The sequence below is a fragment of the Epinephelus lanceolatus genome, chromosome 8 (assembly GCF_041903045.1).
Source record: "Epinephelus lanceolatus isolate andai-2023 chromosome 8, ASM4190304v1, whole genome shotgun sequence".
NCBI lineage: Eukaryota > Metazoa > Chordata > Actinopteri > Perciformes > Serranidae > Epinephelus > Epinephelus lanceolatus.
This window is the reverse complement of record NC_135741.1, coordinates 27804908-27817545: the sequence shown is the minus strand read 5'-3', so window position 1 is coordinate 27817545 and position 12638 is coordinate 27804908. Positions and strand designations below refer to the sequence as shown.

Genomic DNA, 12638 nt, shown 5'->3' with positions numbered 1-12638 from the left:
AGCACAACACATTTGATTACTGGTTAGAGCCTTAGTGGCAATCTTCCTGGATTTGTTTACATTTCTGTTTCCAGTGCTCCTAAATTGTAGCCCTTCAATGCCAACTACAGATGTTTCTCTGATTTGCACTCCTGCCAATTATTTTTCGGCAGATGCTTGTAAATTCATCGATCTTCTCGTAAAATGTTTCGGAATCAATATTTTGCATCAAATGATTTATGTTTTTGGCAAGTTGTGTAGTGAGACGGAATATGTCCAGCAAGCTTCTTCTTAATAACCAGATCACTGCACACTGTCTCTTTAATATATTTTAATATATATCGCAGTGAGAACAGAAATTCCATCTCCCCTCTGTAGGTCTTACAGATAATGAGTGACTTTATAAGAATAAATAGAGCTTTCTTGGTTACACACCTTTGTGAGCATGCTCTACCAGCCAGGTTATGACTATGTCACAAAACCACTTCTATCAGATGGAGACTGTTGATCCAGCGCTGGAAGTGGCTTGCTGTGTGAAGGTTAGCTGTGTCTGTGTGGGGCTAACCGCATCCAGCCGTACCTTAACGCCTCCTCTTTGCTCCCTCGCTCTCTCTCTCTCTCATACTCACATATTCACACAAACACTATGTGTGTTTGTCAGTACACGCCCCTGCCTCGGGCCGTTCAAACCCTATGGGAGGAACGGGGGGAGAGCTGGTTAACTCCCGATGAACTCACTATGGGAATGACTTCCCCTTGGCCCCAGTGCTCTCCCACACAGCCGATGCCTACTGTTTGAAAAAAAAAACACTTCCAAGTCTGGATAAATAAACTACCTAGGAGTACCTATCTAACACCCGCATACTGTGCCTTCCTCTACCCAGTACTGCGCGTCTGCATACTAAAATGCTTATCAAGTCTTCCTCAGAACACAGAGGCTTTGGAGGTCTATCGTTATATTGCGCCATACTTGTCTTGCAAGCAGAGCATATGTAATGTAACCCCTTGCTGAATATTAATGCTAGGTTACTCTGTGTTACCAACTGTGAGTGTGAGCCTCAAGAGTGAGGCAAGGGCTGTGCAACACAATGCTTTTCAGAAACGATTTGCCCTCTGCTCCTTTGTTAAGCACTAATTTGCTGTGAATAAATAACCCTGAATGTGGTTTCTCCACCTCGTGATTGCAGGAGTGCATTTTGTGGCGGGGATCTATGGCGCAGCACAGAATGCAGACTTCAGTTGTATCCTTCAAGCTGTGTGTCTGAGATCAGAACTCTGTCAGGTTTGTGGCAGGATTTCCACTGATTTCGAAGACAGCCACTCGTCTGTATATTCAACACAATGCTTAAGTAGGACATAATATGTGATCCAGACTTGTGGTGTAGATCCTAATCCCACAGTGAGTCACAGTTCCCTGCGGAAAGCCTCATTAAACATCCACTGATGTGTATTGGATTTAGTGATAAGTGGTGCTAATTGCCATGTAGGCAAATTTAGGTGCCGGCGTGCTGTTGTGCTTTTGAAAAGAGACACGCATGCACAAAAAAAACACACACAGTGACAGTTACAAGCACACACACACACACACACACACACATACACACACACACACACACACACACACGCACGCACGCTAATTATTTTAGGTCCCGGCTGTGAGGAGGGGCTGCTGATTTGGAGCAAGGCAACATGAAAGATTACTCATTCTTCAAGATACTGTGCTCATGCGACAAAGCCCTTATTCATCTTGTTCTCAGCTTCAGACTCTGACGTTCTGAAGAGAACTAGCATTTGACCCTGAACATTTTGTAAGGGAGGAAAATTAGGTCTCTCATTAAAAGCAAGATCAATGGCGAGATTTCTGCACTACTGCCAGTGCAATCTCAATTAGGGTAACAATTGAGGGGCCTTTTAAAATGAATGACTACATATTCAACCGCGAGATAGGGGCTGTCTCTCACAGATAGCAACCTGGCTTATTCTTCTTCCAACAGGATTCACTGTGGGGGAAAAAGAGATGGCTGCTATGCACAACTGAATGAATGTTGATTTGCTGCCTTGAGCTGAAAACAAGGTGAACCTTTCCTACCATTTGTAAAAAGAAAAAAAAAAAAAAAAAAAAAATTGGAGGGAAGCTTTGGGCGCTCTTTGCCATAAAATCTTTTACTTTTTCCATTTTGCTTTTAAGTGCCATCTGTTCTGTATGCCAAGGCGCCATCACACACACACAGACACAAAAAAAATCTATAAATAACAATTCATAAGCCCTATGCTAACAACATAAAAAAGTGCATGTTTGGGAGGCTTACCTGCCAGACACTCCACCAATGACAGCAGCAGTATAAGTTTCCATAGCAACTTCATTTTAATGGTCTCAGGTCAATACAAGCTCACATCAAATCACAGGTGTGTAGAATCCTGGCTTTGTCCTTTCCAACACTTTCACCGTTCTTCTGTCAAATGAAAGCAAAAGGAGGGGGAAGCCATTAGACACCATATAATAGTAGTGGACAGCAATTGATTCTGTTTACTATGCAAGGACTTTTTATAATATAAAATACAAGAGGATGGTAAAAAAAAAATCTTTTCTAATAACATTAAATCTTTGCAAACACTTCTCAGGTCAAGGTGACAGTTAATAGCAGCTCTGTTTTGAATTGCAGACGCTGTGATTGTCTGGGGGGTATAATGTGCGCTTATATCTGCGAGAACGATCGAGAAGTCGCTCTGTCTTCTGCAAACACAAAATAATTTGTCCAAGCGAAGCACTTACAAAACACTTGTGCTGTAGAGTTTGCTTAAGTGTGCTTAACATTGCATAATAGGGATCATGTCTGCGAGAGGAACATAAAGGGATTGCTTGTACTCAAACCTGCTGAGACAAAACAAAAAAGCAAGCTGGTTGTCAGACACTTTCCCTCGCATGTAATAAAGCACTGTCCTGGCTCCTCGGATTCGTCTGAGCTAGAGGGATTATGTATTTCTGACATAAAGAGATGACTGCACGCAGGGCAAAACCATTTTCCGTCCCCCGGGAGACTCACACAATTGATTTTCTCAAGGACTAAACCGTAATTTATCCCCAGCTAAGACTCAAATGAAGTCCCCAAAAAAAAGTTGTGAACTGATAATGAGACGTATTCCTCCTGTCACTGATAAAACAGTGATGTGTTTATTCGTCTAAATACTCTAACGCCCCCCGACATGCTGATGGCTGTGATCCCTTCTGATGAAGCGGCAGATAAATGTTTGCATATGATGAGCTGGTTATGGAGTGAGAAAAGATGAAGAGAGGAAATTAGCCATTGTCTTTGCTCAAACTGACTCTCCCTGGTACATTTAACTGACTGATGGCGCAGTTTCCTCTGACTGCACACCACCGGCATGCTGAAATTAATGAGAGGGAAAAAAATTAATAACAACATACAGTATAGTCTATCAAAAGGCGAGTGCCAAAAAAGGGAGAGACAACTGAAAGATTACACTTTCATAGTTTCCCAGTTATCTGCGTGCCTCTTATCTTTGCACCACTGAAAGGCATGACTGAGCATACTGATGCTTATGTGAATATATCAAGTGCGTCCCTGACACGTTCGCCTACACTTCTCTTCCTTCTGCGTGTACTAAACCATTAAAAGGCAACACTTTTCCCCAATAAATCTCATTATGGAGATTGGGTTTAGAGTGTCATCTTAGTTCCAACTTATCTTGCAGTTATTAGGATGCAAATGTCATGAGTAAATGTTGGCTTTTAATAATAAAACAGAGAGACTTCAAATCCCTTCTTGTGCTCCTGGATATTTTTGGAGTGCTCCTCCTTTGAGGGAATAATTGTGAAAGATGTGCTGAATAAATTACTCCGCACAATGTCTTTAAACGAAAAAAGAGGAGCCTAGAAATTCAGCAAAACTGTTTTTTTATTCCGGCTCCACATATGGACCATGTTATTTAAATGTTTTGTTAACGTCTAACATTCCTATCAAAACTAAATTAGACACATTTTCAAGTTTTCATTTGACTAACAAAGTAAACACAGGCCGTTGATTGAGCTGTTGCTGCAATGTGACATTTTTCAAAAACTGCTCAAGCTATTGTTTTGTCAGTCATGTAAATGTTTGACACTCTTGTCATCTAAAATGAATTGAGTCCGCTTTGACAGCGCCACAAGTGTACATGGCCAGACCATGTGAACCATTGAGACACCCCATTCATGAAAGCAGGTATCTGATGGCCTCTAATAGCAATCTCTTGATCTTTATTACTCAGCAAATCCTCAGACACCAGACATCACACAGCAGGTTAGTGGGGGTGGGGGGGTGGGGGGTGGGGGGGCAGAGGGGGGCAAGAGACAGCCTTTTGATCCAAAGAAGCTCAGCACTGACATGATGGCTGAGGGAGTCAGGGAGTGTCCGCGGCAGTATTTGACTTCCTCTTCAGCACAAATTAATTACCCTTGTGACCTTAAGTGGTAGTGACAAGGCCAATGACTTACTTTCATCCCAAATTGATTCTCTCATTTGTTTGCTGTATAAGATGAAAGTTAATGATAGGGAAGGCTTTCAAATTTCGCCTTTCAAGTTACGCCCCTCTTTCATGTCGCTGGAAAAAGCCAGTAGTTGAAAAATGGAATATGATCAAGGCTGGAATGACAGTCCTGGCCTAAACATTTCCTGACCCAATTTGTACAGCTCAACTGCATTTAAATGTGACACACCGGCGATGAATTCAGCCTCTCGTTTCGCAACTGGAGAGTAATATATGACACACATTTATAAATTGTCTTCCTTTCACCACAACTCACCTTGTGATGGGCATGCTGCATACACCGTTATTCCTGTCAAGTAGGGCTGGGTCTCATTAGAAGAATTACAATACTTATCCATTACCAGTACCCTTAAAGTCATATCGATACAAATAAAGTACCTAAATTTTTGCCTTCCTGAACACAGTGCAGTTGTCAATCGGGAAGTTTTCTCAATGTTTGATGAGGTGCTTTATCATGTTACTCATCTTCCCAGTTTTTACTGAAATAATCCCTCCACATTTAATGCATTTATTTTTATCAGACGCCACAGGCCAGTATTATGCAGTGTTGTGCTAGTTACTGCGAAATAGTAACTAGTTACCGTTACTAGTTACTTCATTAAAAAGTACCTCAGTTAGTTAGTTAAACCAAAAAGTAATGCATTACTGAGAAAAGTAACGTTTTAGTTGGCCCGTAGCTACATCGCCTAAGTGACTGCGGATGGAGTTTAGCCAAGAGACTGTAAGATTACAACTTGACAAAACGGTATAAGAAACATGCAACTGTCTTCTACAGTGGAGTCACTCGCTGTCAGGCAGCTAAATGTTTTATAACTACGGTACTTGGATACAAATATGGAAAATGAGCTAAAGAGAACATTTGAAGAGCTACATGATGGTGTCAAGTCTGTCGCCCACCGCAGACATTGTCTGTCCTCAACAAAAGCTTTCTCTGGATAACAATGGATATCACGTCACTGGATATAACGTTACTGGGACTAAAAATCTACAGAAGCGCTACCGCTTAATGTAACGTTACAGCACTGTGGTGAGGCCAGCAGGTCGACAGTGACTTCAGAGATGGTGAAAGACGTGTTTCATTAAGATGCTCTGGTAAGAATTGTTCATATACCTCTATCTGACTTGACTATCTTTTATTGTTTAGGGCTAAAATGTTGGCCAAAAATAACGGAGTAAGGCACCGTTTGGTAACGGCAACTAAGTTACTGAATATAAAAACTAACAGCGTTACTGTAACATGTTACTAATAACGTGTTACTGCCCAACACTGGTAGTATGGCCACATCTCGGCTCGCTGAATGGCCAACTTCATCAAATACACCGCGCTCAACCTCACCACACCACAGACTGCATGGGTTGCAGTTGCTACAGTAGTGGGCCAATCATGTCAAGTTAAATCAAAGGACGCTTGCAGTGATTGGCTGCAAATACTAATTTTCCTCAAGATATGGGTACAAAAAGGATCAAATACAGGTATCACTTGACTGGAAAAGTTGCGATATGGCTATCAGGTACCAATACCCAGCCCTACTGTCACATGCTTCATATCCCTGCCTATGAAACTTGATATTTTAGCACAAGCACTTACATAAACATGTCGATTTCTGGGGGAAATATACATTAGAACTGCAAGATACGCAAAAAAATTATCATGCAATTATTTTGGCTAGATATTGTGATTGTAGTATGAAAATATTTTAAAAAATGTACCGTTGATTATGTCATTTTTGCTGGGGTCTGTAACACCAAGCATGTTCCCTTACATTTGGAATATGATTTCATCTCTGTAGCACCACACTGCTTCATCTATAATAATATGTTATGACACATTTTACATTAATCACAAGTTGCAGCTCCTGCAGTTTGGATACTGCACTTTGCCATACTGTGATTTCAATAACATTTCCATTAACTGTGCAGCCCTAATATAAATGGTCTCTGCCCAATTCAAAAGCTCAGACATAGATTTACTAAAAGTGTTCCAAACTGCCGGTGATTGATGTTTGAAAATCAAAACATTTTAATTGGAAGCGAGTCATGATGATGAGAAGAGACCTGCAAAATGTCAGGTGCAGCTGCAGAGATGTCATCTCTGACTTCATGATCCGTGGGTAAAATTTCCCTTAACAGTTGTGTAAAACGCCCAAATGTCACGTCCAACTTCATAATATCCCACATACCAGATGACGTCTGGTCTTATATGAAGACCTTGGTGTTAGCGCACATTTTTCTTTGAAGCTTAATCAACAATTTAGTTATTATCAAGTAGCCAAAATGCCAAGCGATCACTCATTCAGGCTGGGTAAATGTGAGGATTTGCTGCTTCGCTCAGCTTCATTTTATTGTAAATTGAACATTTTTGGGTTTTAGACTGTTGATCAGACAAAAAAGCAATAGGTTACCCAAACTTCAGGAAATTGTGATGTGTATTTCATCACTATTTTTTGATATCTTATACTCAACAATTTCTTGATGATCAGTTCCTTGTAGCATGCACTGTACACCCGAAAGGCCAGTCAGAGTTCATTCCCCAGTCTAATAGGACTTTATTTAATTACAGAGAATCAATGCCATGTATTGGTAAAGCAGAAAGCTTGGATATAAAACTGAACGCTATTTGACTTTTGAGGAAATTCAGCTGCTTTGAGAGAAGCCTCAGATCTGCGGAGACAAAGCGCTCCTCCAAATTTCAGTGTTGTCAAAGTGACACCTCTTTTCCTCTTCTTCTCTGACAGCACCAGCTGGAGTTGATAAACCACAGATTGTAGTTCAGTCAGCCATAGACGCTGACAGTGATGTCAGTTGATTCGACCCTCTCCACTACACCCGATCTCTCTGCTGCCATCAATTTTTCAGGGCTCAAAAATGTATTAATAGAGGGGTACTCCATGTCCCTTTGGCTGAAGAGTCCAGATGAAGATAAAAACTCACGCTAAAATGCATGAGCACCCCACACACACTTGCGCACGCCCACACCCCCCAAAGCTCTGAATCATGAATGAGACCAGACTCTCACACTCTGCAGGAACGAGACAAGACCAGGAAAAATGGCATACAATGCTGCATCTTTAATCACCTGAGCTGTGACTTCACTTAATCTGCAGACACCAGCTCGATCAGTGTTTTCCTGCATGTGAGGCTCATCTCACGGCTCTGAGTGCCTCCAGTCATTTAAAATTCATTTTCTGGTGGTGCTCCAGTTGAGACTCGTAGTAGTAGGGAACGTGAAATTCCTCCCTAATCCTGCACACTTTGATTCGCCGCACACATGAATCAAAGATTTACCGAGCAGCTCTGTGGAAGAGTGGCGGTGATAATGATATCAAGCCCTAATCAGATAATAGTATTTTACAGTTTGTTTTTTTCTTACTCTAAATATTCAATTATTGTATAAGACAGCAATGAAGATGTGTGTGACAATGGGACATATTTATATAGTGACAAATATAGCTAAACTGCTTCTCTTTGAAGGTTTGCAAATGTTTTTCTTTCTTGTCATCAAACTGGAACGTAGTCCTTGCTATGTGTAGGTGTCATATCTGTTGTACCCACAAAACATGTGTGATTTTAAAGTCTGCATGACATGGAAAATACATTTCCCAGTGTTAATCCTGTGTCCCTGAGTTAACTCATCATTTATCTCTTGTTTTATGCCAAATATAAGTAAAAATAATAGCAGTATCAGAGTATTTTGTATATTTTGTATATTATGTATATTCTCTTCTGTAAACCCGGACAAACGCTTTCAAATGTTTGATGACTCATCCTGCACTCAGGGGCGTTTACAAAAGTTCATCCAGTCAAATCAGACTTTCGCTGACTAGCTAGCCACATCATTCATATAACACTGTACTGCACAGTTTGTGGATGGCAGTAGCTAATATGGAGAGAGATGTGTGTTTGGATATCAGTGGGCACAACCTTTGCTGTCATTTCCAAACAATGGGGTGGACGTCTAACTCATTCATCTCTCCCTCATCCTCCCCGTGATCTAACGGAGAGGGAGGTGTGTGTGTGTGTGTGTGTGTGTGTGTGTGTGTGTGTGGAGTCAGCAGTGAACTCAGCCCGCCCACTCTTAAGCGGCCCAATCAAATGCAAAGGATTTGAAATTCAAATATTACTTCTCACTGGGAAATACGTCACAGCACAGAAGCTAAGGGCGCTCTAACCTCGTTTTCACAGGGACTTTAACAAGAAAAATAACGACAGTGCTTCCAAAGGTATTTTGAACATGCTTCCCTCGGCTTGTACTGGCTGTAAACATTGAACTCAGTGGTGCTTTCAAAGCTGCGCAGACATGAAAAAAGCCACAAAACAAACCTAAACTTTCCCTGTGCCAATCCTGCTCTTCAAGAATCTATGTGCATATAACCCAACGAGCTCCAAACTTTCTTGAAGCTCCTCTACGTGCCAACCCAATTTTTCATATTCACTCACAAATGGCACTCCACGGGAGTCAAGGAAGCGCCAACATATTCCCTAGCCAAGATTCTACCTCAAATAGTGGCACAAGACAAAGAGACTAATGGTGTTTTGATCTAAGCACACAAGCCGCAGGCATGACATAACACATGCCAGCTTCTTCATTTCTCCAGACCACAACAGGGGCGCTCCACGAAAGCGCTCATCCCATTCTCCCCTGTGACGACTGCAACTAAGAATGCTGAAAGGTTCTTCCTGCATGCACGCATGCTCTCAAGCCCAAGTTTTAACATAATGAGCACAGGGTATGGTAATAATTCACACAGCGTTATAGAGGCATGCATCACAATTCAGCAGAAAGTTTCTGAACACCCTTAAAGCATAATAGATTAAATGGCTCAACCACGAGCAGTGCACTCATTCTAAACACCCTAATACACGCAATACATGTAAGTGAATTGATAAATCTCTGTGACTTTTTACTTTATTGGAAATAAACTGGAGTGGCCTAGATTTTAATCACTCTAATTAAGCACCCGCAGCAAACATATTGTGTATTTGCCTCGCAATTAGTGACTGAAAGTGGTTGACAATTCCAGTGCACCTGCCTTTACTGGGGTACTAATTAAGAATCCCATTAGGATTTAAGAGCCTGCCAATTAATAGTTCCTTAAATACACAGATTTAGGTCTTTGGTGAAACACTTTGGTAGCACCCAGCAGTTATCACGGGGAAGCAATTTTAAGCCCACGACAAAGAAAGAGTAAGCTGTTATTACTGTGAGGAATGAAAGATCCTCTTACAGACAAGAAACTTTAAGTGTCTGCGAGCACTGAGGCTTACAAACTGGGAGAAAAGAATCTGGCAGATGGCACTGTATGGAAAACTATACAGCTAACTATACTGTATAGAGAAACATTTAAACTGCGCCTCAATGCAAAACTAGGGTCTGTGTTGACACCACACTGCATTTCAATCAAACCACAACTCGCAAATGCTGCTTTCAATTTCAAAAGTATAAACTCCACTAATAGCAAGTGAAAATGTTTTTCCGTTATTCATTACCTTACTTTCATGTTGTCTGAGCTGTCCCTGGAGACTTCCTGCTGTGATGTCCATCAGCACCACCGTCCAAATTTTAAAGATTTCCTGTGCATGCTTTCATTTCCCTCATTTTGTTATTTTATTATAACATATAAGATGTCACTGACTGGAAAACAGGAGGAGGAGGTTGGGAGGTGAACTCCATGGTACCCCGCTGAGCTGGTGAGCATGAGAAATGGAGAAAAACAACACATGTAGCAAAACACTGAGGTACTGCATTCTGATAAGGACAAATCCGAGCTGCTAGTTTTAAGCATTTTAAGGCAATAGGTGGTTTCAGCTTTGAGTTGCTGCTGTCCAACTTACAGATTGTACATTATTACTGTAAAGACTCTCAAAGATACATCGTGTAGAATTTAGTAGCTTCCTTTGAACCATACCTGTACTTTGCTTTGAAATAAAAATAAAGGTTGGCTTAGCTCTGCAGGTAAAATGCTGGGGGGTCGGCTACATTCCTTTATTTTTGAATGAACAGCGGAGACATAAAACAGATTTCTGAAGAAACCATGTGGATCATCCAACCTATGCTTGCCTGCTGTTGTGCTAAAATGCTGGAAAAATGAGAAACCCTCCTTGTACCTATCAGAATGCACATAATTTTGCCTGCATCAACCTTCGACAGTCTGTGTGCAGTTCCTCCACTTCTCATGCAGACCAGGCTCCGCTCAGTGGGGTACTATGAACTTCATGTCCCCCCCACCCCCTTCCTCCTCCTCTCTCTGAGCCAGTGACATCACCAGAAACGTGTCCAGCCATAAGCACACATCCCCAAGGAGATGTGTAGTAGCAGCTCTACTATCCCAACCGCTTGGATACTAAAAGGTAAGAGGAGTAACTGCGCTCCAAAGTAGTGTTTGTGTAGGGAATTAAACCACAGCTTTTTGGTTGGAACAGTTACGCCCAGGGCACATCCAGCTGGCATTATGTCAACATGAAACAAAAGAAAGTGCTCACAACACTGAGACTTCCCTGCAAACAAAGGGGAGGATGACACAAACATTTAGTAACAGAGGTGTTAATTGTCAAAAGGACCCCATCCTGAGCCACCATCTAATGTACTTAATGACAGAATCATGATGTGCAGGGCAGCTCCTCTCAGACATATGGACACCTGATTTCATGAGGATAGCCATTTCCACCAGAGTCACACGCCAAAGGACTTTAGACAATCTGAGCAGCAATCAGGCTCGGAGCTGGGTGCAATCAAAGAAAGGCTGAGATGATGAGACTGGACTGAGTCCAATCCCCTGTTGATGGCTGACGACAAATGAGTTCTGCTAGGAGGTTATAAATGAGGAAGAATTAATAGGTGCATTTGTGCCCCTCTTACAGAAAAAATGCATGCTATCAATGATACCCCTGGCAATTAGAGGGCACAGGAAATGTTATTATCTCAAAGGGGCTGTGTGGAAATTGTCATCTGGGACCTGGTGTCTCAAATGTGTTAGTTTTCAAATTGACACATGGCTATAAAAGGCATGGATGCGAATGTATGCCTTGGCATGTGCAATTACACACTGGACATGTTGTTATTATGTGTGTGCCGCCTACTATTGACTGAGAGAGATACAAAATAAGCAGTCTGAAACCCCAAAAACATGCCGGCATGTTTGCTGGTTTTTCGGTGAATGTCTACTATAACACATTTCCCACTATTTTCCTGTGATTATCTGCGATGCCAGAAGTGGAAGTTTGTGTAGACTGAGCAGCCTGATGATCGCACACACCGAAAATAAGCAATAAAACGTTGGCAATGTTGACAATTAGAATTTACGCACAATATAGAGGAAAGCAAATAGTTGTATTTATTTACCTGAGTGTGTCCCCTGTGGTGTTTTCGGCTGTTTATCCCTTCTCGGATATCCATGTTACACCGCGCATCTCCTCACTCCCTGAGCGCCAACAGCTCCCAGCATCGAGTCGACGGCGACAGTGAAGTTGGTCTCTTCAAAGTGCGGATGTTGCTCTCGTAGAAACGGCCCCAAAACTCTCCTCTCGCCTCTTCGGAGAGGCAGGCTACCCTTTCACTCTTCCCCACCCTTAAGTGCCCTCGGTGTGCTCAGAGTCCGAGTGGTTGCTCGCAGCCCGGTCCTCCGCTCTCCACACTCCGGTCCCCGGCACATTCATTTAGGGCACCCCGGCAGTCCTGCTCGCGCCGCCGCCAGGCTCCTCCGAACTAAACCCGCAGCCGTGGCTTCCAGCAAGGAGCTCTGCGGTGTGGAGGTTTCTAAATATGGCTGTGTGATTTCATTTGAGGAGCAGAGAGAGTTTAACGGTGTGGCTGACGGCGGTGTTCAGTGTAGGCGTCCGGCTGGTCCACAGGATGAGGACTGGAGTTGCCTGCGCGCGCGGCGGCAGTGGCACATGGGGCATCAGAGGTGGGTATACAGTAGGTGTGCGTGTGGTTTTTCTTTTTTTGTCCACGCTGCAGGTTCACAGCTCTCCACGATGTCCCATCCCCAACATGACACGAAGACTCACGAGCCTTTGAATGTAGGAGAAATATTTGGTTGCTGTTGATGTTTGTTGGTTTATTTGTTTGTTTTGTGTGGGATCTTTGTTGTTTTTTGTTCTTTTTTTTTCCCTTC

The 12638-nt window shown here is 42.4% G+C and overlaps 1 protein-coding gene across 1 annotated transcript in view; it reads right to left on the bottom strand.

The window, feature by feature from the left end:
- Positions 1 to 12189, bottom strand: part of cntn3a.1 (contactin 3a, tandem duplicate 1) — a 109173-nt gene extending 96984 nt beyond the window's left edge. The window contains exons 1-2 of the mRNA XM_033629325.2: positions 11864 to 12189; positions 2289 to 2432 (exon numbers count right to left, since the gene is read on the bottom strand). Coding sequence (XP_033485216.2) covers positions 2289 to 2343 — 55 coding nt within the window. The 5' untranslated portion in view covers positions 2344 to 2432; positions 11864 to 12189. The remainder of the gene's footprint in view (positions 1 to 2288; positions 2433 to 11863) is intronic.
- Between the last annotated feature and the right edge of the window lie 449 nt (positions 12190 to 12638).